At 28.2% G+C, this 27,372-nt stretch overlaps 1 protein-coding gene across 2 annotated transcripts; it reads left to right on the forward strand.

Annotated features, from left to right (window-relative positions):
- Positions 1 to 737: 737 nt before the first annotated feature.
- On the forward strand, positions 738 to 25,042 carry LOC145837946 (E3 ubiquitin-protein ligase BRE1A-like). 2 transcript variants are annotated; one of them, XM_082945440.1, is made up of 21 exons: positions 738 to 869; positions 6,322 to 6,489; positions 7,791 to 7,884; positions 13,047 to 13,191; positions 13,416 to 13,518; positions 14,024 to 14,163; positions 14,811 to 14,913; positions 15,223 to 15,342; positions 16,009 to 16,182; positions 16,657 to 16,725; positions 17,211 to 17,375; positions 19,160 to 19,214; positions 19,714 to 19,783; positions 20,125 to 20,203; positions 20,960 to 21,106; positions 21,626 to 21,808; positions 22,505 to 22,588; positions 22,837 to 22,962; positions 23,232 to 23,372; positions 24,175 to 24,276; positions 24,477 to 25,042. In XM_082945440.1, exons 1-21 carry the CDS (start codon positions 756 to 758, stop codon positions 24,651 to 24,653), a joined length of 2,559 nt encoding a protein of 852 aa, XP_082801566.1. In that variant the 5' UTR covers positions 738 to 755; the 3' UTR covers positions 24,654 to 25,042. The 2 variants fall into 2 exon arrangements, with proteins under 2 accessions (XP_082801566.1, XP_082801567.1); XM_082945441.1 differs by having other exon boundaries at positions 15,226 to 15,342.
- Positions 25,043 to 27,372: the final 2,330 nt, after the last annotated feature.

The raw sequence follows: 27,372 nt of genomic DNA on the forward strand, positions 1-27,372 counted from the left end.
AAAGGAAATGATTTATAATGTTTTTCATAACATACAGCTTGAACTAATTTTAAGAGTTTAGAAATAACAGTTTGACACAACATTGTAAATTTATACGGCTTAATGCTTTAAAAAACAATAGTTAGATATTTCTCTACTTCTTAACGAAAGTCAATATAATTTATTATATTAAAATTAGGAAACTTAGTTTCGGTTAAAGAGCTCTTTATTTCTATTTCATTTCTATTTTAATAAGATTATAATGTAATTACCGATATGTTTTTAGTTTTTACTTTAACTTAGTTTACTAACTTAAATTTTTAACAAACTAATTAAGTTTTATTAAATTTAACTATATTCTGTAAATCATTATTTGCTTGCTTTTTTTGTTTATTGCACAGATTTTAGATTAGCTATTACCAAATGGCCAAAGTTTACCCAGTTATGAAATTTAAAGTTAAAACCAAAAACCATAGTTCAGCAAGTAATATTTAAGAAAATATAGCAGTTTTACTTTGCATACCCTCAAATAAAATTTTATTACCCAGTCTAAAACTTTAAGAAAATTTCTTTTGAGCAATCTTAAAGTGACATAGTTGAGTTTATAAGGGAACCTTGACGTTGACCACCCCTGCTTTCAACATTATTTTAAAATCTTACTATTTTGTGATTGGTGAACATATACTTTTGTGAGATCAAAATTACCTTGGTTTTGTTTTCTTTTTTAGTAGCTACTAGTATTTGTATACTATTTTCAGAAAAAATTGAAAACCTAAATGTCTTCTGTGGCAGGAAAACGCCATCATGATGGTTCAAGCAGTAATGATGAACCTAGATCTAAAAGGATTGGTGTTTTACCTAGGTTAGATATAGGTCCAACTGCTTCTTTGGTAAGTGATTTATCTACAGTCTAGATTTTAATAGTTTTGTATTTGTTTTAATTCTGTTTTACATTATTAGTACAACATGTATTTTATGTGTAAGTAAAGTTTTAAAGTTCATGATTTGTTATATAAAAATTTGATAAGTAAAAATGTTAGTTAAATCTAGAAAATAATTCAAGATAATAAGTGTTTTAGCTTATTTTGCTTTATTAAAACATCAGTATACTTATACTTAGTTTTTTATTCTGCTAAATTTGTTTATTATGTTATAAGTTTATTTTGATGAGTTATATAAGATAATTAAAAGTTATTAAAATCTATTTTATTGTACCAACCAATATAGTAAAAAAAAATACTAGTCAAAGATAATACAAAATTCTAAAACAAAGTTGTATATTTTCAAAAAGACTTCAAAGACTTTTTTTGTAACATCAATTTGTTTAACCAAATATTTATCCATTACTAAAAAATCAACTATTCTATATCTTACTAAAGTTGTCCAAAACATTAGTTTTTTGGCAACTAATAAAAAAACGTTTTAAAACTTTGTTTTAGCACTTTATATTAAGTTTTTTTATTCAGTTTTGCATTTAATAAAGTAAAAACTATGGTAAGTTATATAAAATTATCACATTTTAGTTAAAAAAAAAGTTTTTAGTTTTAACACAACTTAGTTTAAAAGATCTATGAAATTAATAAATCTTCTGCTATAAGTTCACATACATGTCAGCAAAAATTGCAAAATTTAAAATAGAAACCCTGGTGAAATTAAAATTAATTACTGTATTATTAATACATAGCATAAGTAAAAATACTAATTGTTTCTCTAATATAGATTTCAATATAAACTTATTTATTTAAAAAAAAAATGTATTTGTAATAAAATGAGTACTATTTTTTTTTTTTAGTTACTCTATCATTTTTTAATAAATGTATGCTACTATTTAATAAAGTTTAGAAATGTTACTAAATTATTTTTTTTTTTTTTCACTAAAAAGTTTTAATATATGTAAAAAGTAATGAACTAAAAATTTACAGGATTTCTAAAAAACTTGAATTCTGTGAAAACCTAGAATTTAATAACTTTTACATGCAAAAAGTATTGAAGTTTTGATTATATATAAAAAGTCTTATAAATACAATATTTTTTTTGTTCCACTTAGAATTTTAGTTATTAAAAAACACAATCAAAAATGCATTTCAGTATATTTTTAATATTTTTATAATATATGGGACAGCTTTTTACCTTAACTTTGATTTTATACCAGAGGTCAGCAAACTGCGGCCCTCAAAGTCAAAATCTGCAGCCTTAGAGCTCCTTTTCAGCCAGATGTATACATTTTAAAAACTATAAAAATTAAAGGTTTTGTAATAAAAACTTACAGTTAGGTTCATAATTCAATTAATAATATTTTTTAGTGCTCTAATACTGCTTAATTTATCATATTTTTGATCTTAAATAGTATTTTCTAATGATTACTAGAACTTTTTTTAGTTAAGTGCAGCACTCAAAGGTTTTGATTCACAAGCAATTTTTCTAGAAAATGTGGTCTGCGATTAACATGAGGCTGCCGACCCCTGTTATATACTGAAATAAACAAAAAAGCTTGTACAATCAAAATCCTGGAAGAAATTTATTAAACCAGGAAAAAAGTTTCCAAAAACCTTAACTGAAAAAACTGAAGAAAAAATTGTTTACATCAAATAAGTCTCAATAAAAACAATATTGTGTTTTTTTAAATTTTAAGTTAAATGTTTATTTTTTTTCTTATTTCTCTATTGTTTTCAACATAACCTATTGTTCGAAAATTTTTTAAAGTATTTTTTTTGATACATAATATAACATGGCTTTAAAAATATTACCATAACTACTGGAAAGTTGTCTACAATATGTATAAGGTTGCCAGTGGCTTTGGCTCTGTTCTTTTCCCTTTTTTTTTTCAGATATTTAACTCAGCTAGTAATTGCAATTTACTTTTTTTTGTTTAAACTACTTTTTGAGATGTAAGAGTACTAACAGATCTGTTACACACTCAAAAAACTATGAATATTTTAAAGTTTTTGAAATTTTGAAGATAACTCAAGATGTTTTGAATATGATATTAAATTTTTTAAAAATTATGTTTAATTATATACTAAAAGTGGACAAGAAATCTTAATTAAAACAACCTTGTTGGTTTTAAAAATCTAGAAGACATTCTAAAAACCTGTAAGAAATTTACAAAAAACATTTGGCAATCCTACATAAATTAGGTTGTTTTCTTGTAACTAGTGACATGCTAAATTTAGCCAAACTCAACCTTGTTTGCCCATATCTAAGTCTGACTAGATCATACTTCAATCATTCCAGTAGTTGTGTGAGTTAAAAAGGGGCCAATTTTTGTTAATTTTGTTTTAAACTTGCCCAAATTTAAAAAAATACTAGTCAACGTAATGCTTGCAACACAACACAAATACACCTAAAATACTTATCTTTCTTTTTAACTTTTTTAACTAACATTGTATATTTCACGTTGAAAAGTAACATAAATTTTTTGAAAACTCAAAGTATTTGAATATTTTTTTTATTTTTTAAAATTAAATTTATTTAAACTCAGTAGTATTTTTACAGCAGTTTTAGGCAAAACTGAAGGTCATGAAACAAAAAGGTCTTTAAAACCACAATTTTCTTTTTTTCAGACTACAGTACATTTTTGATAAGCTATAAAAAATTCAGAATATTTTTTTAGGCTCAAAACAGTTTTGTAAGGCTTTAGTAAGCAATATATTTAAAAGTATTTTATCTTCTTTCTTAAAATATAAGTAAATAAAAAAAAGCTCTACATTTTTGATTTTACAAATAACTAATTTTGTTCTTCATTAAAAATTATACCAAACTTAAGATGTGGTAAAAAATAGTTTTAAATAAGTATTCCAAGTATTTTGTTCAGTTGTTTGCAAGCTAATTTTTGACAGAAATTTCAAAGAATTTTTAGTCATTTTTGAACAGAAAACTTTCATAAGCCTATTGCTTCTTGACCCCCTTTCAGTCAAATTTGCAGATCTTGGTTTAAAATTAGATCCAAATTTGGATCAAATCATTTGAAACAAACAATATTCAGATAAAAAATCAAATAACTACATATAATATTTTTTTTTAACTTTTAGTTTATACATATCTTAGCTTGACAAATACTTATTAAGGTTTTCCATGTGCTATAAAAGTTATAAACATGTTAAAAAAGTATGTAATGGTCAATTATTAAACTGCAGTTTGTTGGCAATTTTTTTTGTTTACCTAAATCCAGTAGTGGGTAGCCTTTTCTTTTTAAATAAAGGGCCAGTTTTCCCATAAAACGTTGCTTTGGGGCTGCACTGATTGAAAAAGTATTTTGCAAGCTGCAGTTATTTCAAAATATTTCTAGTAATCAACATAAAAAGACTACTTTACATCAAAAACGTTAAAAATTAATCAGTAGTAGAGCACTAGTAATGAATAATTATTAAGTAGAGTCTAATTGTAAGCGTTTACCACAAAGTTTTTTCCTATAACCAGGGTTGCCACTTTACCTGAAATCTTGGAAAAACCTGTAATTTGACAATTTAGGTAAAAAAACCTGGAAAAACCTGGAATTTTTAAGAATTTTAACATGTTCAGTAGTAAAATTTCGGTATGACCCAAAAAATTTATCATTTAGATAAAAAAAAAATTGTCATCACCAAAAATTTTTTTACTTAAAAAACACATTTTAAGTAGCTGTACACTATCTTTTCAATCTTTTTATACTATTTAACACAGTTTTTTACCTTAAATTTAATTTTAAACTAAAAATAGACCTAAAAATGTGTACTTTTAAAAACCTAGAAGAAATTTGAAAAACCTGGAAAAAATTTTGAAAAAACGAGTGGCAACCCTGTATAACTGATTTTTAAAATATATGTTTTATGCTGAAACGTATCTAATAGGTAGCATTTTTATTCCCGCCAACCCCTGGTTAGTCTTTATTAATAAAGTCATGTTGAGTAAGGCCATAGGGGGGGGGGTTAAGTCATGTTTACAAATTGATCTTATTTTATAGTTTTTTCTAAGCTTCAAGATGTTTTTTATTATTTCAAATAATTTGAATTATTTTTTGAGATATGACCAGTCAAAGTTGGGCCACATAACAGGTTCCCTATGGGAAGGAAAAACTAAAACAGCAAAAAAAGACTACTAATTTAAAATCTATCTCCTACATTTTTCAAGCAGTCTTCTTCGAACTTTCACAGTCTAATCTTTATACAATAACAAAAAACATTACTTAGGAATTGATTTTTTTTTTTGTAAAAAAAAAAAAACTTGTTTTTATTTTTGTGATAAATTTTTATTTTTTGAAATTATAAAAATTCATAAGTAGCGTTTTTTACTTTTAAAATAAGGAACATTTCCTGAAAATTTGAAGAATATTGTTAAAAAAATGAAGGAGAAGATAGATTTTAACAATTTTTAAAGTTTCTGAGAAAATTGACCACAAAAAATTTGCAGTCTATATGTTTGTATCCGAAACTTTTTACAAAAAATAAAATATCTCAAAATTTAAATGATATTTTTGAATTGTATAAAAACTGGATTGTAGTTTGTACTTAAAGCTTTCATATAAAAGCCAAAGTTAATCTTTGTAAAAAATAGAGTTTTACCCCTCTCCCCCCTATGGCCTTAAATTGATAGTTTGTTTTAGAAAAGTCAGGAAAGTTTTAGTAAAAAGTCAGGGAAAGACAGCAAATTTTTCTCAGCTTGATCTGTGACAACCCAGAGTGTATAATTATTAAATTTAGAACAATTTAAAATTTGTCTCAATTTCATTTATACCGTCAGAATTGTAAATTTAATCGAATATAATTTCTAGATTTAGTAAGTACAAACTTTTATCATTAAAAATGTCCCAAGTTTTCCAACCTTATTCTAAAAAAAAACTAGATTGAACTTAAAATCAATTAACCAGAAGATGTTTGGCTAGTTTTATTTAACTACTAGATACAACATAATCATATGTTAAGAGCAAGCAGAGGCCTCTAGGAATCTTTTTTTTTTGCTTGCAAACAACTTGTCTAAAACATTAAAATTGAGCTTAATTATAATAAATATTTTTTAATGTGCTTACTTCATAATATTTTCAATCAATTAAAAAAGTTTTTAAGGTTTTTAAATAAACTCAGACTATTTTTATTCACTCAATCTAGTATATTTTTCTCCGCAAACAACCAGTACTTATGTCAAGCTGTGCTGTTTTTATTATTCATGCAGTTGCTCTCATGCTTAACCTTTGCTAACATTCTTTCTTTATGTAAAGTTTGCAATATATTTATCAGTTAGTTGGTAGTCTATGAAAATGAACAAAATGAAAAATTATTACTTAATTATTTTTCTTGTTTACATCAAAAAAAAAAACTACAACTTACACCATAAAGTATATTTTAATAAAGCTGTATATATACACAGGAAGAACTGGACATAAAAACATTGCGAATTCAGAACAAGCACTTTGCAAGTAACTACCAAACACTGAAGAATAATATTGTCAATCTTGAAGATGAATTTGAATTGATGAAAGCAAATGAAAAAGCAAACGATGCAACGTTGAGTCTCATCAACAGATCATGGGAACAAGTTTGTTCAACTAATTACTATACTTGAAGTTTTTTATATATCAACTAACTACTGCCTATGGGCAGACTTAAAATTTGATTGTAACTAATTTAATATAATTTTAGTTTCAAAAAATTATTTTAAAATATTAGTGTTATCTTAATAAGATATTTTATCACCTAGTTTTTATTTTTAAAAGGTGGTATTATTTAAAGCATGTTATTTTTTTTGACTTACTGATACCTGGTCTATATAAATAAACAAAAACTTTTATATGTGAATATTTTACATATGAAAGTATTAAGTTGAGACAAGAACGTTACTATGTCTGTTCATTTATTTAACCCAGGTCGTAAAAAGAACAATTTTAAATTAAAAAAAAAACATACTGTTTTATAATTTTTTAACAAAACCTAATTAGACGGTTGAATATCTTTAAATAATAATACAACAATTTTAAAATAATTTTCTGAAATTTAATTGTATTAGATCATTTCAAACAAAATTTTGAATGTAGCACATTGACTGTAATTTGCTAACTCCTGTATTAAGGGCATAGGGGCGTAAATCACTTTTTTTAACTAGAAATCACTAAAAATATGTTCTTCTTAGGGTTTTCGAGATACCTCAAACTTACAGAAAATTGTTCTTCCATTATTTAGAAAATTCTGTCAAAAATATGACAATAAAATGAAAAAAAAAAAAAACTGTTTTATAATTTTTTTTTTATTTTTTAAATGCTTTCCAACAGAGTTTTATTGTTGCCTCCCACTTTTACCTCTTGTAGTATCTCAGAAATTGTTTTGAATTATTATAGTCTTTAGAAGCAACTTGTAGCTTAGTAAAAACTCCATAAATTTAAATTAATTAAATTGATTAGAAAAGTGACTTACCTCTTATGCCGTTAAACCTTTATTGTTATTATTTGTGTTATTGCACTAGTTATTGTAAAATATTCAAGTAGAAAGTGCTTAAGATTAGTTAGCATAAATTTACTTTACAAAGTACTTGGCTTGTATATACTACACTTTTATATATGTCGTACTTAATGATTTTTTTCTTACTAGTTCTATCATTTAAAATAGTACATAAACTTTTTGTGTAATATTTAAAAAACAGTTATAGTGTTATTAATTATAATTAATAAAAACAATTTTAAAAGTTTTGGATGGTTAATTTGAAATTAAAATTAAATTCAACTTATCTCAGTTGATTATTTTTTTAAAACTGATTGAATGATGTCAGTTAAAAAATACTTTAAAAGTATGATACAACAAGTAAACTAGAAGTTAAATACATCATACCTTATGTCGTTTTTACAGTGCAATGAAGCAATAAAAGTATGCCGCCAAAGACTCAATCACACTAAACAAGGGGAATCCCCTAATTCAAGCGAAGATGAAGACACTAACCAGTGTTTGATTTTTGTATATATGTTATAAATAATTAAAAGTTTATAATCAAGTAATAATTTTGTATTTAGTTTTTTAAAACTACTACAAAAATAGTTTAATAAATTGTATAAAAATTGTAAACAAAAGAGTGTAAATGTGTGAAAAAATAAGTACATTTGAAAGTATATTATTTTTGTAAAACAGTCAATTAAATATTAACTACTCTTAACAATTTATTCAGTCAAAAAAACACAGGCAACAAAGTAAGGAAAATTAGAGAAAGTCAGGATAAGTGAAAAAAAAAAGACAAAAGTCAGGAAAAATGGGGATGAAGAATAACTCCTTGTCAATTTAGTTTAATAATTTATTAACAATGTAAAATCTGAAATGAAAACAAGTATAAACATAAACACTAAAATGAGCTATAGTCTAATTATCCTACATCCCCTCAAGCTCATTAAAGATAATGACAAGTTTAAGGCAATGACATAGCTTGTCAAGAGGGGATTTAAACAAGTAACAAAAACATTTTACTAAAAAAAACTAAATTTTATGCATTAAAAAAAAAACTCAATTGACTTAAATAAAAAATCTTAAAACAAGGGATTTATTTGAAGAAAAAAAAAACTGCAATAAAACGCACTAAATAAATCCAAAACAATTCAAATTCATGCAATTCCACGCTGAATCCTTCCTGGCTCAGCAATCATCACTATCAGCATCAATTGAACACTCAGCACAAACTTTTGTATAAACAGGAACAAACTGACTTCACTTACAATGATTTCTACTTTGGAGTACTCCACTCTGAAGCCTCCCTGGCGCGTTGAAGTCTTTCAACCTACGCAAAGCAAGCGACACCTTTTTTTTTGGGAACTATAGGAGCAGGAATGTACTCTTCCTCAACTTCTTCATGATCCGCTTCAACCTTACTGGTTTTACCACATTGGCACTGTTGGAATCCTCTGTAATCTTTACAGAAGAATCAGGACGTTGAGGACCAACATTGCACTCATGTGAGCTTGGTAGATTACTGCTCCAACCATGGGAAGTTTTTGCTTCAATGCTTGTTGAGGCTGGGTTGTACATCCTTAAAAATTTTCTGTTCCTCCAAGTAAGTCTTTGTGAACCATCAACTCTGACTACATACTGATCATGTGGAGACACCTCCATTATCACTCCGCTTCTGTCCCATTTACGTGGATTTCTGCCGCTTTGGCTTTGCAGTAGACACTTACTGCCAACGTACAAAGGTCGCAACTTCCTAGCTTTGTGGTTGATAGCTCCACTGAAGTCTTGAAATCTATCACTATCTAGGCTGCCTGATTCATAAGAACTCCAAAAGCAATATCTATCTGGACCGTAATCTTCTATCCTATTTCTAACGGATCCCGTGCCACCGTTTCTTCGAACTGAGATCTGTGAATTCCCCAAACCAAAACGTGAAGTAAACTTGGAACGTTGGAAGTCGACTTTTTCGAGTTGATTGAGACGGCTGTCAGAGAGTGAAGAGTTGTGAATCTCAACCGAACGGACTGGAATTTCTGATGAAGAACTTGTTGCGATTACATAAGTTTCATCTTCATTAGTTTCCTCAGCTGCATATTCGGAATTTTCAGCCTTAAACGGATGCTTGCATGGTTCATCATGGACTTTGCTTCCGGTTGGGCAACTGCAGTTATCTTTTTCACTCAAACTTGCAACAACTTTAGAATGCTTATAAGGCAGCTGCGATCCAACACTGGGAAAATCTCTATTTATAATTAGGAGATCAACCATCGTTTCATACGAGAGAAAAAACCCAATCACTGAGTTACTGACATAAATAGTACTGTTGCAGCTAATCACCTCATCCTTTGGAGAAATTCCACTGATAGTAGCTCTAAAAGCGCCTATAATGTTTATTGGAATTTGGTTAGCAGCCCGAACTTTGACTGATACGGGAAGTAAGTCATTCTTTCCAAAACCAGCATTGTGAAAGTCTTTTCAGCCCCAAAGGTTTGATTGTGCACCAGTATCAGCTAAAGCATTTACCCATACAAACTTGTTTGTGCTATGTCTAGCAATCTTGACTGATGCACGAGGATGGTCAGTTGTTGCCTTGGCTTTACGCAAGGAGTTCTTGCTAAATATGGTGTTATTCAACATGATTCTTTTACTTGCGTGTAGTGACATTATTTGGGTATCTTGTTGCATAAAATCAGAATAATCAGCTTGGATTTGAATAGCGTTAACCTTTTTTGATTGACTACGCCAACAAGATAGACAATATCTGAAAGGCTTTTTAATTTAATTACTATTTTCGTTGAAAGAATAGAAAAGCTTTTTACAGTTCTGGCAAGGAACATGCTGGGACTTATCTCCTATGTTGACACGTCCCTTCTTCTGACGTTGAAAGGAAGAGACTGCAGATATAATCCGCGAATTCTCAGTTGCATGGCGTCCCATTTCTTTACTTTCAATAAAAGAAATTATATCAAATGATGACCTGGATAAGATATCTCAGTACTGAGAACTTCTCTTCTTATGTCATTGTCCCGAACGCCAGCGAGCATCACGTCTTTTATTGCTTCTTCTGTGTAGCTCGTCACATTGCTTTTCCCACAGTCACACTCACTAACTGTAGTGAAATTGCAGGTTTCTGCTTTGCTTCGTACACGTGTGGCAAACGTTCTAAACGGTTCATCATGGTCCTGATGTAGGTTCATAAGTTCTGCTCTCTTTACACCAATAGCAACTTTTATGACTGCAATCGATTCCATCAGTTTAGCAACGTAACTTTCTGATTTGGCCATCAGTCGAGGATCACTTGCTAACATAAGATCGCTAAGCTTGTCCTGCGCACACTGAAAAAGCTGTATACTTGCATTTTGGTTGCTTATATTCGAACCAATCTTGAATGCCTCCCACCTCTGAATGAAAGCAAGCCGTGTCTCTTGGCTGATTCCCCGGTCAACCCTTGGTCGAATCAATTGAGGTGCATTTGGTATTACTCCATTATTGGATAACCCAGAATCTTGCTGATGCTCCACTTTGTGGAGGTTGAGAAGGCTACTCACTACATCACTGGATAGATCTGGCGTTTGGAACTCGCATCCACGGATTGGGCACTTTACTACAACCATTTTACTTTTCTCAGATTGTTGATAAGGTTTTACATGAAGAATAACTCCTTGTCAATTTAGTTTAATAATTTATTAACAATGTAAAATCTGAAATGAAAACAAGTATAAACATAAACACTAAAATGAGCTATAGTCTAATTATCCTACAGAGGACTTTTTAAAAAGTTACAGGAAAAGTCAGAAAGTTTGATATAAACACCTTCTAACAAGAATGTTTTATATCACTTTAAACTGCAATTTGCTAATTTTATTTTCAAAAAAAACTATTGCAATTCTTTTTTTAGGGTCTTGTTGAGTTTTTAGAATAAATTAAAACATTTTATGATCTCACGTGTGTATTTGCTATGAGATAGAGATACAAATATTTTTTTGCATATACATCGATCAAATCACAAAATTCAAATGGTGCAATATAAGTTATATGATTGAATCCAGCAAAAGAACTGTTGTTTTAACCTGTATAAAATTATCATTGAAAACTTTTCACAGTTTCAATGTTTCACAGTTTTTAAGTCTTTGTTTATGTGTTTATGAATTCGTTTTGATAGAGAACTTGATCAAAAAATCAATATTTTAAAGTCATAATTTTTCAGCTTGATCTGTGGCAACCCTGATTACGTGTTTAAATTTGAATTTTGTTAACCTTTGCATATCATGTTAAGGGCATAAGGGGGGGGGGGTAAACACCCTTTTTTGGTTTTTTATCTTATGTTATATAGTTTTTACTAAGCTACAAGATGCTTTTTACAGATTTTAAAAATTCAAAATAATTTTTGAGATATAGCCGGTCAAAGTCAGAGGCAACAATAGGAACCTTATGGGAGGCGCAAACTAAAACGGCAAAAAACTAGAAATTACTAAAAATCTATCTCCTCCTAAGTTTTTTGAGATAACTACCTCAAATTTTCTGGAAATGTTCCTTGATATATTTAGAAAATTCTGTAGGAAGGAATTTAAAAAAAAAAAAATTAAATTTTTATATAAAAAATTCAATAATATATTATAATATAATATAAATAAACAATTATTTTTTAGTTTTTTTGTTATTAAATTTTTATTTTTTAATTTTTTTAAATTTTGTTTTGACAGAATTTTCTAAATATTGCAAGCAACATTTCCTAAAAATTTAAGGTAGTTATCTCAAAAAACGTAGGAGGAGATAGATTTTTAGTGATTTCTAGTTATTTGCTGTTTTAGTTTGCGCCTCCCATAAGGTTCCTATTGTTGCCTCCAACTTTGACTGGCTATATCTCAAAAATTATTTTGAATTTTTAAAATCTGTAAGACGCATCTAGTAGCTTAGTAAAAATTATATAAAATATGATAAAAAACCAAAAAAGGGTTTTTACCCCCCTATGCCCTTAATAAAATTTTTACTAAGCTAGAAAGTGCTTTTTACAGATTTAAAAAATTCAAAATAGTTTTTGAGATATAGCCGGTCAAAGTCGGAGCCAACAATAGATTCCTTATGGGAGGCGCAATCTAAAAAGGCAAAAATAGACTATTTCACTAAAAATCTATCTTCTCCTATTTTTTTTGAGATAACTAACTCAAACTTTTAGTAAATGTTCCTTGATATATTTAGAAAATTTTGTCGGAAGGAAGTTTTAAAAGAATAAAAAATATAAATTTTATATAAAAAATAAACAAAAAAAACATTTTTTTTTGTTTTTTTGTTATTATTTTTTTTGTTATAATTAAAAAAAAATTTTTTCTGAAAGAATTTTCTAAATACTGCAAGGAACATATCCTGAAAATTTGAGGTAGTTATCTCAAAAAACGTAGGAGAAGATAGATTTTTAGGGATTTCTAGTTATTTGTTGTTATAGTTTGCACCTCCCATAAGGATCCTACTGTTGCCTCTGACTTTGACCGGCTATATCTCAAAAATTATTTTGAATTTTTTAAATCTGTAAAAAGCATCTTGTAGCTTAGTAAAAACTATATAAAATAAGATCAACTTGTGAAAAAAGTGTTTAACCCCCCATGCCCTTAAAAACTTTGTTATAACTTATTCATGCTTATTGTGTAATCTAACAACTTTTATTTTAATCTACAGCTCTTTTGAGGCTTTCAAAGGGATCTGAGTTTCTGGACATCAAGAACAGTTTGAACGAGCGGATTGAATATTCCAAGAAAATATGCAACTTGCTTGTTGACGACATTCAAAAAGTTAAAAAACAAATGGAAACTCTTGTCTTGGAGTGAGTTTAGTATGAAAAAGAATATTTTTAGTATGATGCGAGTTTGCATCAACTTAAAAAAGTATTATATACTCGTAAAATAATTTTTATAACATGAAAGTTTTTTCAAACTTCCCTAATAATAGATCTAGCAAGCTTGGATTTTTTTTTAATTGTTTTATAGCAAACAAAGTTTTCACTTCAAACTGATCAACATTTCTATTGAAGTACAAAAAATTTAACAGGAAATTGGGAAAAGAAGAATTTGGGGACAATGCGACGAGAGAGCTGATTTCAAAACTTCAGCAGGAAAATGCCAGCCTCAATGCGCACATGACCAGCTTGCAGGTTTGTTCAATGAATTGTGAGAACTAGTTTATATAGTTTGACTTTAATTTGTTAAGCTATCTACCATAATATTGCCATACAACAGCATATTAAATTCAAGAGATCAAATATTTGCGTGTATTTCAATTTAGTCTTTTATAATTTGTTATACTTTACTGCATCAGTTAGAACTAAATGTTTTTACACAATAAAATCGCTTAGTTTTTATGATTAAAAAGTAACCATTATTCCTACAATTTAATTCTAAAAAATACTTTTTTTGTTGTAAAGAAAAAGCACATGGATTTTGAGTGGAGCAAGTAGGATTTTATTTATGATATAAAAGATTATTATTCATTTAATATTGTTTAATTATTATAATATTTTATTATGATAATATCATTTAAAACTAAATATTTTAATGAAAAGCCCCTTTAGGTTTTCTGTAAAAAAATCTTCTATTTTACAATATAATACATAATTGAATTGTAAAATATGAAAATATAATGTTTCAAAAACTGTTTAGAAAAAGCACATGGATTTCGAGTGGGTGAAGTCGGAGTTCGAATCCAGGGAGGAGGAAAACGAGGACTTGATAGAGGAGCTGAAGGAGCAGGTTGAAAACCACAAGTGGGAACTTACCAAGGCCAGGAAGAGAGAGGAAAAGTTTGTTTTAATTTAAATTTAAAGACTATAAATCAGACTTGGTAAAAAGCACTGTGTGTATTGTTAGAAAAATTTCCCAGTTCTATGATTTAAGTTGTTATTTTAATTATTTTAAATCCTGCTGGCGGAAATTTTTTAACACTTAACACAGTGCTTTTTACCAAGTCTACTATAAAGTGGTTTTTAAACAGATAAGATTATCCATTTAAAATTTTAACCAATTATCTTCTGAAATTATTTAAGAATAAATACTATAATTTTCATAAATATCTTAGCCTATTTTGTATTTTAGTGCAGCAATAATTCAGTTTTACTTAAATTATACTTTGCTTTAGAAATATTTTAGACTTTATGATGTTTTATAAGCAAATGGTAACGTAAAAAAGCTAGCGAATTGTTTATATAACATTTACAAGTTGTCATATGAATTTTGTATTTTGAATTTTTATCAGTAGCAATCATGAATGAAAATGACCGTTTATAAAAGTTTTAAGGCTGTAATTTTTCAATCGAATTGTTAAAACTCCAAAAGTCAAGTGGATTGATTTGGATGCAGAACATAAAATATGTCACCTGATGTTTAAATGCATTTATTAGAATCACCAAACTTAAATTTTTCTTGTTTGTTAATTCAGCACCTTATTCAGAATGAACGACCGGATAACCGAGCTGATGCAGCAGAAACAGGACGGGGGTTTCTCATCGAACAGCCAATCAGCATCCCAGGCCGCTCCCTGCTCGACCAATAAGGTTCGAGTGTGATCAGTGTTCGATTTTTTGAATTTAAATGCGCCAGTATGTACAGTATATTAGCATTGATATTAAGTTTTTGTCAACTTAAAATATACTTTTATTAATTTTATAAGGTGATTTTTTTTAGTATTAAATATTGGTTTTACAAGATCGTAAAAAGCTTAACCTCTTATTTACTATTTAAGTTGAATATTTATTGCACCTGTAAAAAGTTGTCTTGCAAAAGAAATATTTCATTGAAAACTTTTTGCGTAATAGTAAAAATAATAACTTTGTACTCAACGTTAGTATAAAAAACATAAAAAGAAGGGAGATTCGAGCCCGGAGGAGTGGCAGATACTGGCCGAGGGCAGGCTGGCGGAGCTCGAAACGATGAAAACGCAGAAGCAGCAGGCTCTCAAGGAAATCGAGCAGCTGAAAATTCAGGTTTTTGTTTTAATTGTTCTGATTTAAATTGTTTCCGTTACATTGATCTGATGTGTACACTGGTTCATCGTTTGTTTGAGATAAATTAGAATGAATGTGTTTTACTGATTCAACACCAAGCAGTGAACTAAATTCAAAGCGCGTTGAGAAAATTTTTGTCATTTTAAATTTTAATAAGAGTAATTAATAACTAAAGCAAATGGTATGGGTTAAGTGAAAGTTCTAAGGGAGATAGTGGTGTAATACATTTTTAAAGTGTACTTAATATTTTTTCCAAGTTTTATTTGAAGCTTAGAACCACATATATAGTTATTTGTCTTAACTAAAAAAGTTTTCTCAATTTACTGAAATGTAATGAGCTTATTTAAATAAAGATGTGGAAGTTAAAGATTTTATTCATAACCGGGTTTCGGTGACAAAAATTGTGACCTCTTAAACTTAAGTAAAATACTAAACTGCACATAACAATGTTGCTTATTTATAATGTTTATAAAAAATCATTCATGCATGAAAATATAAACAAAAAACTAAAATATTACATATTCGAAAGTTCAAGCTTTATCAGAGTATAATTTGAACCACAATAATAATTTTGACCTCTAAAGTCTATTTAAAGTTTTTGTATTTTCAAAAAACTTTAAATTAAAAAGTTCTTAACTCAAACAGTTGAAACTGGTGCCGGAGCCACTGATACTGGAGTCTGCGGCGTACAAGACGCTCAAGTCGCAGTTTTCAGTTTTGTTTCACGAATGCTTGGCGCTCAAGCAGAATTTAGAGGATTGCAGGGGACTGAAGGCCACGTACAAGAACATGTACCAGAAAAAAATGGACAAGGCCGAGGTGTTTATTATGTTTTATATGTTTTCATAGTTTGTTTTAAGTAGATTCTTGTTTAAATTTGTTAAAAGCAATTTCAAAACGTTTAAAGTTAATTTTAAAAAGTTGTTTATACTAATCACATTAAAAATATCAAGTATTTAGTAGCTTTTTTGACAAACTTATGGATAAATAAAAACACACTAAAGTACTAAAAGTTAAAAAAAAACTAGTAAAATTTAAACTAGATTTATTTGCAGATTTTATGTTGTAGGTGATTTTGAACGACAGATTTATAGCAGCAAGTTTTAAATTACAAAATAAGTTCTCTCAAAAATTGCTATTTATTTTATCTAGTTTGTATATATTTTGAAACTCTGTCCTGTTTTTCCTTTTGTAAAACACGGTTTTTATTCCGAGAGTGTTATGCACACGTTTTGGTATAAATAACTGCTGGTTATTTAAATTACTAGTTTGTTTACATCTAACTTTCAACAGACTGACAATTATGAAGTTCAGAAAAAACTTCGCGAGGAATTACTCAAAACGCAGGGACTGCTGAACAGGGTTTGTTTATTGTAAAAAATCTTCAGCAATTTGTGAAGATTTCAATATTGTTTCTTTAAAATTGTTTTATAATTTAATAATATTCAATAAACTTAACATAGTTTGTTTATTTGCTTAAAGAAAAGTTAAAAAAAAGTTGCACTTGATAATACCTGATTCAAACACTTACATTTTTTTTACACAATTTAAGAGATAACCAAGATTATTTAAATCCTTCATTAAAAAAAAATAAGTAGTTCCGTAAACCCTGCTTTACGTATAAGACCACAAAAATAAGGAGTAATTAGTGACAAACACATTTATACAGGAGCTAAATACTTGTGATATTTTCAAATAAACTAATTACACATGACATTTTCACAGAAGAAAACTAATTAAACATGACATTTTCACAGAAGTAAACTAATTACACATGACACTTTCGCAGAAGAAAATTGCACATGATTTTTTTCACAGGAACTTGATTTCACATATGTTATTGACAGGAGACGTACAAGTGCCGCATCATGCAGGAGAGCTACGAGCGGAGCGTGGCGACGCACGAGCAGACGGGCCCGCTGAACAGGGAGATGAGGCAGTTCATCAACTCCATGCAGGATCGCAACAGGCAGCTGTACCACGCCAAGCAGAGGCTGCTGGAAAACAACAAGGTTTTTAATTTACCTAGTCTTTGAGATATTAAATGTAACAATTAAAGAAGTATTCGGAAGATAGTAGTCACAAAGTTTATGTGTAATATGGTCAATATCTAGTTAGTTTTATTTTTTTTGGTGTTAGGAAAATCACAAGGTTGGTTTGTTAATTTTTTTTTTGTTGGCAAATTGATTGCAAGCAATGAAAATACTCATTAGTCTTTTTTTTTTTTTGAACGAAGTTTATAGTTAACTTATGTGTAAGTGTACTTTTTCATTATTCTAAATTTAAAAAGATGTAAGTTTTTTAAATTGAAATATTTTTAATAAAAAGAAAAATTTAAGAGTAAAACATTTTTGAAGTCTAACATTATTTATAGCCTGATAATTTTTGTTCTAGAAGAAATTTTCGTGTTTAGCTTGTAAACCTTATTAGATGCAGGGTTCAGCAACATTTAGATTTAATATTTGAAAAGATTTACAAATATTTATTTTATACAGAATTTAATTTCCTATTTCCAAATAAACGCGACTTGGTCCCACTGTGGGTTATAGAATAAAAAATAAATACATTTTCTCTTTCGTAAAAGCTTAAAGTGTTAGCTATAAGTCTATTTTTGTGCAACATAACTATTTTAATTATCCTTCGAGACTTAGTCATTGTTGAGAAAAATTTCCGATTCAAACATACGCTATTAATCATAGACAATTTAAAAAACTGTAATATTTTTGTTGAAAAATCTGTTTTTTTTTGTTTTGTCCTTATAGCTAAATACAGTAACCTCTCGCATCTTTACGCACTCGTGACGTTACGCACTCTCGTTTAGTTACGCATTTTAGAATTCTAAAAATTTCAAAAAAAGTTTTTTTTTTTCAATATTACACAAATTAGGTTTATTGTATATTTTTAATTAAAAATATGTTTTAAATGCTAACTCACCTCAATCTTTACACTTTGTAAAAAAATTGTAGTAACATAAACAATATTTTTTAAACATTTTTGTTATATTTTATATATTTTTGTTTAAAGGAAGAAATCCGTTACAGCACCAAATGCATATTTTTGTAAAAGGCTATAGAAAAAATTTTTAATCTAGACACCACACCATTTTTGATTGTAAACAAATGCTTAACTATAAATTGAATTTGCTATGTAGAATAGTATATAAATGTTAAGTATCAAATAAGTCACATACGAATAAAGATAAAGAAAAAATCTATTTATTATTAAAACTAGTAAAATTTTTCTATAAGTATTATTATTTAATATAAAGTTACACCCTTTTTTTATATGTATAGTTTTATCCTTTGTTTTCATATTTATAATTTAAGTAAACAGACTTTTAAAAGTGGGAAAATCCCAAGTCTGCTCGTAACTAGAAGCAATATAAAAGACAGCCATTATAGTAAGTATATATAGTACCTCTAGTATCTATACGATCTCTCATATATTTACTCACTTTTTCTGTGGACACAATGTGCGTAAATAAGCTAGAGGTTACTGTACCTTAAATTCTAAAAAGTTTTACTTACAATGCTAAAAAAAGTCGATCTAACAAATTAAAACGAAACTGTAAGGTAAAGATTTTTAACACAGTAGACCCATAAGGAACTATGAAACTACAAAATTTGATTGCTTTTATCTAGAATTTAATTTTAATAAACGATAAAATTTGACTTAAAGATTGCATATTGATGTAAAACATAAGACTAAAAAAACTATTACCTATTCCCTTAATCTATCTTGTATTCGTGCTAAGAAATTGTTGAAATTAATTTTTTCACACTAAATATTTTTACAGCATGATGTAGAAAGTAAGCCATCAGTTGAAAAAATATCAGTCAAACAGGAGCATGGTACGTTTTTGTTTTTATAAATTTATATAATATGGCCCATGAAGTACATAAAATATAGTTAGGGTGAATATTGTTTGAGTGAATAATATCACCGCATAGTAACAGCACTACTTAAAATGATCTTAGACTATATATTGTTTGTAATTATTGTTTTTCTTTTTTGATAAGTATGTTAAATTTTTTTTTATTAGATATGTATAAAATTTTATTACACATATTATTTTATTGGATGAATTAATCATTTATCATTAAGTATTAATGAAATGGAATATATATTTTAAAAATTTATCGTTTTTTTATGAAAAGGAGCATTTAAAAAGCCTAAAATAATAGTCACTAATAGTGTTATAGTTTTCCAAATATCTTAAGGCTTCGTATTCTTGAAAGTTCTTAATCTTGAGCTCCATAAAATTATTCAAACTTTAAGATCAATAAAGGAAATAAAATATAGTGAGAAAATTTACATAAATTGTGTTGTATCAAATTAATAATAATTCAGATTTGAACGGAGAGCAAAGTGAAGTGGAAAAGTTGAATGTTGCTCTCAATGAAGCTAACAACAAACTCAAGTTTGTTTCTTAACCTTTTAAGCTCATGCATAGTTATCAGTTTTTATGAAACGTAGTGTTAAAATTTTTTTTCATTTATTGCTAAATAAAGCAGGAGTTTTATTTTTTCGATCAAAACTGAAACCAAGCAAACATTTTTTAATAGACTTCTAGTTTTTTTGAAGTATGTTTAAAATTTATTACTACTTTTAAGTAATAAAAAGTTTTGCAAACCAATAAGATTGTATTAAATTAATAAATGTAAATATGTTAGTCACACAATAGCACAGAACACAAAACAAATGCACAATTATCAATAATGTTAAAATACAAATAATACTTAATTGCAAACACAATTTCAGGCAAGCAGAAGCGAAGAACAAAAGTTTGTCAGTCAAACTGGAAGCGTTTAATCAACTATCTGAAGATGACAAAAATATTGTTTGTTTTTATTAAATATGGATAAGAGTAATTTTTCATAAACTTTTGTATGTTTTAGAAACTTATTTTTTTACTAAAGTGTGCTGGTTGTTACAAATACTGTCATATGTACTGTACAGGGTTGCCACGAATTCTGGAATTTTAGAAGTTAAAAAAGAAAATACTGGAAAACCTGGAACTTTGAACAAAAATTACTAAAAAACCTAGAAAAATCTGAAATTTTAAACAGTTTTTACATGTTATGTATTGAAACTTTGACTTGACACAAAAAATCTATTATATATTATATTGTTATTATCAAGTTTATTTTTATTTAAAAACACGTTTAAAGCAGCTTTACAGTATGTTTTCAATGTCGTTATACTACTTAAAACAGTTTTTAACTTAAAACTAAAAGTATCCCCAAAAACGTGTACTTTAAAAAACCTCGAAGAAATTCATAAAACCTGAAAGAAATTTCTCAAAAACCAGTGGCAACCCGGTAAATGTCTGTGTTAAAAGAAAAATTTCAAGTTAAATTACTTTGTGATCGTAATTTATAGTTAATTAATGACTTCTCAAATCATTAGTTATTAAGTAGACATGAAAAAAGTAATCTATGTAGAACAAGATATTATTATCTTTTGCTCTAAAAATAAGAAGTTAAACATTTAGTATATAGTAAAAATTGAAAAAAGTAGCCAATATTTAATCTACCTATAAAAAATAATCGATATGAACTAAAAAAAAAACTCACCAATAAAAAACAACAATTAGGTAGAAGAAAGAGCTGGATTGCAGCAAAAGTTGCAAGATTTGCAGGAAGAATTGCAGCAGAAAAACGTTCAGTTGGAAAATTGGGCGAGTGTTAAGAAGGAGAAGAGTGAGGACATGCAAACTGAAAATGACGCTCTCAAAATAAAAGTAATTTCTATTGACATTAAAAAAGGCTTTTTAAATTTACTTTATAAGTCAAACTTCTGCTGAAAGATTACTGAGTGAATCACTCCTTATAGAAGAGAGTGTAAACAAAATATGAATTCAACTTTAATTTATTTTTCCCTGCATTTCACTTGCGTTCAAAGTGCGCGCACTTACACTAGACATATTCATCAATTTATTTAAAAGCTTTTAACAAACTGACACACATGCTTGGACAGCTTGTACGTTTTTATCACGTTGGAAATTAAAAAAAAAGATTCTAACCTTTTTTATATTCAACAGATCAATTTTTTTCACAGAGCAGTATTTCTGGCAAATAGAATTTTATTTAACGTTATGAAGATAAGATAAACTCACTCACTGTATAAAACTGTAATTTACTTTATGAGCTAAACTTCTGCTGAAGCATTACTGAGTGGATTGCTTGATATAAAAGTGTAAAAAATAATTAAACTTTTCTTTAACAACAGTAATAATATACTAATAAGAAGTTGCACACAGACGCTGGAGAGCGAGTGCGAGGAGCTGCGCGGGAGGCTGGTGAAGAAGCGGACGGAGCAGGAGCAGCTGACGAAGGAGTGCGAGAGCGTGGGCAACGCGTACGACGACATGTTCGAGCAGAACGCCAGGCTGATGGAGCAGCTGAAGGAGAAGGACGAGGCCAACTTCAAGTTGATGGCCGAGGTTAGAATTTGAATCTTTGTTCGAAGTGATTTATCGGTGCGAACTGTCAAAGATGTGTCGGGGTGTTCAGGAATGTTAAAATTGAAAAGTGGCTTCTAGTGAAAGCAACCAAAAGTTCATGGCTGAGTTGTGAAATGTTTTGAAAGGGTTTTGGCCAAACAATAGTTCATTAGACCAGGGTTTACAAACTCATTTTCACATTCACTAGTTTGGCGGAAATATAAAAAGTAGCCATTATTCTTTACTAGAGGTGGCCCCTTTTTAGTTGTTATGCTCACATAGGCAAACTCGCCTCCAAAGGCTAAATGTTTAATCTGGTTTAGACTACAGCACATTCTCTTTAGTCAGTCTAGTTTTAAATAAGTTCGGGTTATTTGAAAAATTTAAATGGTGTTTTTAAAGTACTTAAAAGTTTCTTAAGGATAAGTTGTTATATGAAAACTAACTGCCATTTGCTATTTTTAAATAATCCAGTATTTTCCTTTCCTGTAGAGATTATTAACTTCTATAAACTTTGAGTTTAATGGCTAGTAATAAACTTGTATGTTTATATATGAATATATCTTTCAATTGTGTTTACATAACGGTATGTTTAGTTTCTTGTTTATTATATTTTGATAATTTTTACTTAATAATACAAGTCTGTTTAGCTTTAGATAATTATAGTATATTACATAACTGAAATACAACTTACAGAAAAGAAATTCTAAGCAAATAGAAGCGAATTACAAGAAAGAAGCTGAAGCTCTTAATAGCATGATCGAAATAGTAAATACGCAGGTTTGGAAATTCAAAAACTTTTTTTACTCTGTCACTTTAAAAAAGTTAATTAAAAAAAAAAGAGTTTATTAACTGTACTATTATTAATTAAGGGCAATTTTATTTTTTAATGTTTTTCACTGTACACTTTTGTTGATACAACTGTTTATAAAAGTGTAATGTTAGTTATAGGCATGTTTCAGTTAAAACTGTATATGTTTATTTACAACTTTCTATTTAATTTTTTATTTGTTTAACAAATATTTCAGTTGAACCAGAAAGAGGAGCTGATAAAGTCGCTGGAAGAGAAGGAGAAGGGGTTTTACACGCAGACCGGCCACTACATAAAGCAGCAGAACTTCCTCAACCAGATATCCGAGCTCAACCACAAGAAGGTTCTGTTGCTTTATATCAGCATTTACCGATTTTCATAATGGTCCCCGTTTAGATAAGCTAAAAGTTATAGCCAACCACTCACTGCATAATATTTTTTAGAGTAAATATTTAAGACATAATTCTTGTTGTTATAACATCAACATGAAAGTAGTTAAAATCAATCAGCTTTATACTACCTTGAAAAGACTTCTTAATGAAAATTTTAGAATTTTAATTACAATCATCAAAGAACAATCAATCGTTAAAATCACGTTATGACGTCACACAGGCGAAAGAGTGCGCGCAGGAGCTGGAAGACAAGAAGAGGGAGCTGGAGAGTTGCAAGCAGAAGATCGAGGTGATGAGAAACACCCTAGACAAGAAGATCGAAGCGTACGAGGAGGACCAGTTCAAGTTCAACAGGATAAAGGTTACCTTTTGGTTGCTTGTAAAATAAAAATTTACTTGTTTTATTACTTGCAAAATAAAAAGATGTTGCTGTTTATACCTCCTTACATCATTTAAAAACCATTACACAAATAAAATGTTTTAAAGGTTGCCTTTTGGTTACTTGTAAAGTATAAAAAGATGTTCTGTTGCTGTTTATACTTTCTTACATCATTTAAAAACTATTACTTATATAAAAAATTTTAGTTTTATACTATATTGTTTTGTTGGTTGTAAAATATAAAGATGTTCTGTTGCTGTTTATACTTTCTTACATCATTTGAAAACTATTACTTGAATAAAATACTTTAGTTTTATACTATATTGTTTTGTTGGTTGTAAAATATAAAGATGTTTTGTTGCTGTTTATACTTTTTTACAATATTCGAAAATTAGCAATTAACGCAAAAGTTTTTGTATTGAACATACATACTTGTTATACATTTACATTTTTTACAATGTACACCTCTGTAGTGAGACTAACTTGGAATTGTCGGTTGTATACTTTTAATGTTTATAGAATTGAATAGACAAAACTTGTTAAAGATTGTCTTTTTAAGTTAAAGAAAAAAATTATTTATCAGTATGGTACAAGACTACAGTTGTGTCTTCAAAAAATCTAAAAAGGTAAAACAAATCAAAAATTCCTTTAAGCAATCGTACAAATATCCTGTACGCTTTAGTCTTTATCAAAATGTTAGTGAAAAAATTGTTAAAAAATACTTCATAATCTTGTATTAAGTTTTAATGTCTACATGTAAACAACTTGGTGATAACTTTGATAGGAGGACAACACAAAGCTTAAGAAGAAAGTTGATAAGCACAAGAAAACAGCCAGTCTGCTGACCTATGACGAGGTTTTGATGGAAGAAAACAAAGAGTATAAGGTTGTTGAATTTATAAAGTCTATCATTAAAATTATTAACTTTCTCTTAAACTTTAAAGAGTTTTCCTGTTTTGATTCTATAATTCGAACATGGTTTATAAGAAGTTTTTTTTTACAATTTTAAAATTTCCATTGCTCAATTTTAAAAGAACCGTACTACAACAAACAAAAGTGATAACCAAGAAAAAAAATTCCCCTCAGCTGAAACTGACGTGCCCGATATGCAACGTGCAGCCGAAGGACACGGTGCTGACCAAGTGCTACCACGTCTTCTGCCACAAGTGCATCCAGAAGCGGTACGAGACCAGGCAGAGGAAGTGCCCCAAGTGCCAGAACGGGTTCGGGCACAACGACTTTCACAAGATTTACATCGAGTAGCTTGATTGTGCGAAATATCATCGTTTTTGTAAATAGTTCGTAGTTTGACTTTTACAAGATTTACATCGAGTAGCTTGATTGTGCGAAATATCATCGTTTTTGTTAATAGTTCGTAGTTTGACTTTTACAAGATTTACATTAAAAAAGAACTTTATTGTTTGTATTTTTACATTCTGAGTGAATGTTGAAATACAAAGATCGTTTTTGTAAATAAATTGTAGTTTGATAAGTTTTACTTCTACATCGAGTAAAGTACTCATATTAAAAATTTAAGTTAGTAAGATAATTAATATATAAAAATGTAAATCGTTTTCACTTAAAAAAATTGATTTTTTTTAAAGCTTTGAACAGAATAGCGTTTTTGAAAACTTTTTTATTCTATACTATCTACATCGAGTTGAAATTGGTTGTTTTTGCATTTAAAACGTGTTATATAATAAAGTTTGTAGCTGGTTTTTGCATAACAAAAATTGAAAACAATTTTTTAGGAACTTATATGGTTTTTAATACTTTAGAATAAAAAACTCTGTATACAATAAATTTTTTTAAAATTTATCGTTTTTCTTTTTGATTTTTGAATTATTTTATCATTGTAAAATAGTGTATGACTTTGAAAAATATTTAACCTAAGTTGAGTTTATCTTAGTATTTGTTGTGAGTGTAAGCGAAAAGATAATCTAATTTTCCTAATTAACCAAAAAATACTTTCAACTAACAAATTTAATTTTTACTGAGTTTTTTTTTTCTCGTTAATTTATAAATTGGTTCAACGTAGTTTTATCGCCACGTCTATATTTCTCTTTTATTGCTACTTTTCGTGTTAAAGGATTTGAGTAATATGTTATAGTCCTTCATTATGTATACAGCTTTATTCTAGCATTTTTGTTGTATCTGTCTTTTGTAATTGAATAATTTAAAATACAATTAAACTTTAGAAGAGTTTGGCTAAGTGAGCTGAAGTTTTTGATTTGAAAAATATATAACTAAAACCTTTCTTATGGGAATAAATTTTATGTTTTAAACTCTGAATAATTTCAAAATATCAGCCACAGCTTTTTTTGTAAATTGATATTTATTCGATATTAATATATATGTTTTGTCACTTAATTAACTATAAAAAGTTTAAAAAACTATTTTACTATTGAATCTATAACGATAATTTCTTTTCTAATTTTAGTAATATCAGGGGTCACTCAATTTCAAAATAAGAACATTGTCGGGTCGCGTAGTTTCAGTCTTTCTACACTTAAACCTCAAGAACATTTAGTGTAAGCTTAAAATATCCCTAGCTATTATTTCACTTCCAACCTGAGAATGACAAGTGTAAGTTTCAAAAACTTACTTGGTAGGCGGCTGCAGGTAGTATCTTTCTTGGACCCGTTAAGTTTTAAACATGCTCGCAAAATATTAAAATATATAAGACTAAATAAACGTGCATAAATAGGGTATTTTCTTTTAAAATTGTTTTTTAAGACTAAGAAGTGTTAAAAATCTAAAAAAATCTCTTATAAGTTTAGTGCTGTTGAGTTTTTTGCAAATTTAAACTAAGCTGTATTTTAGTAATTAACAGCTAAAAGAAAAAATAAAATATCTAAAACTTGTTTGTTGATTTATATTTTCTGTTAAACCTTGAAAGTTATGCAAGTAAACGCTGCTTAAAAAAAAGATCATTTGTCAAAATGTGTAAAATTAAAAAATAACTAATGGTTTTTTTCGGATCATGACGAAGCTAACTACTTTTTTCAATACTTATGAGCTTTATGAATTTTTTTATTTTTGACTTATAGTTAATTTAGAAACATTAGCTACAAAAAAACTTGAAAAAAATGCACAATACTAATTAATTAGGTAATCAAGTAAGCCGTACTCGTGGTCAGAACAAAAGCCAGTTTACTACTGTTTCAGACAATTATACAGTTTTAATTATCAAATCAGGAAGGCTTATAATATAGCTCATAAATAACTGTTTAGTGAAATATAAACCAAACTATCTTTTACGAAGCTTTCATCAATTTATTTGACATTTTTAGTGCAATAATGGTATAATAACAATTTACAACAGGTATTATTAAATAAGTTAATCTTTTCACTTAACCGTTTTTAATATACCTAATAGCTTATTTAAATTTTACCCAATACACTAAAACTTAACAACATTATACGGCTTTTTTTGCTATTTATAGTATTCGGTTTATTATTTAAATAAAACTGTAAGTTTAAGTAAGTTAAGCAAAAATAAATAAAAAAATCTGTTGGATAAAAAGACAGCTTTAAGTCTCTATTTTTTGGTGAGATAAATTAAGAATAATAATACTAATATAAATGCAGGTTAATGCTGTTTCTAATAACAATGTAATAAACATTTCTTATAAAATCTTATGCCTTTTTTTACCAATCTACACCCAATATTCAATATACAAAAACAAATAAATAACTAATACACTTAAAAAAAACGTTTGTACGATCTAACTATAGCGACGAGGGTGTTCCTATAATTGTGCATAAACTATCTAAAAAACCCAATTATTATTTAGTAATAATATAATACCATACTAAGTTTTTTAGAAGGAGAACTTGCAGTAATGCAATGACCAGGGACTCTACTTTGAAGTAGAGCTTACTATTTAGTGTTTTCTTCATTAAGTTGCATCGTACCAAAAATAAAAAGTTGGTAAGTTTTTATCATGGAGCATGATAAACTAAACCAGCAAATGTGACC

This window comes from Thalia democratica, chromosome 6 (assembly GCF_965202585.1).
Source record: "Thalia democratica chromosome 6, ktThaDemo2.hap1.1, whole genome shotgun sequence".
Classification (NCBI taxonomy): Eukaryota; Metazoa; Chordata; class Thaliacea; order Salpida; family Salpidae; genus Thalia; species Thalia democratica.

Bases quoted from the DNA above. Each gene is read 5' to 3' on its own strand.
- LOC145837946 (XM_082945440.1), top strand. From the start codon at position 756: ATGTCTTCTGTGGCAGGAAAACGCCATCATGATGGTTCAAGCAGTAAT. The intron at 870-6,321 runs GTAAGTGATTTA...ATATATACACAG, and splicing joins TAGGTCCAACTGCTTCTTTG to GAAGAACTGGACATAAAAAC. The intron at 14,914-15,222 runs GTTCGAGTGTGA...AAACATAAAAAG, and splicing joins CTCCCTGCTCGACCAATAAG to AAGGGAGATTCGAGCCCGGA.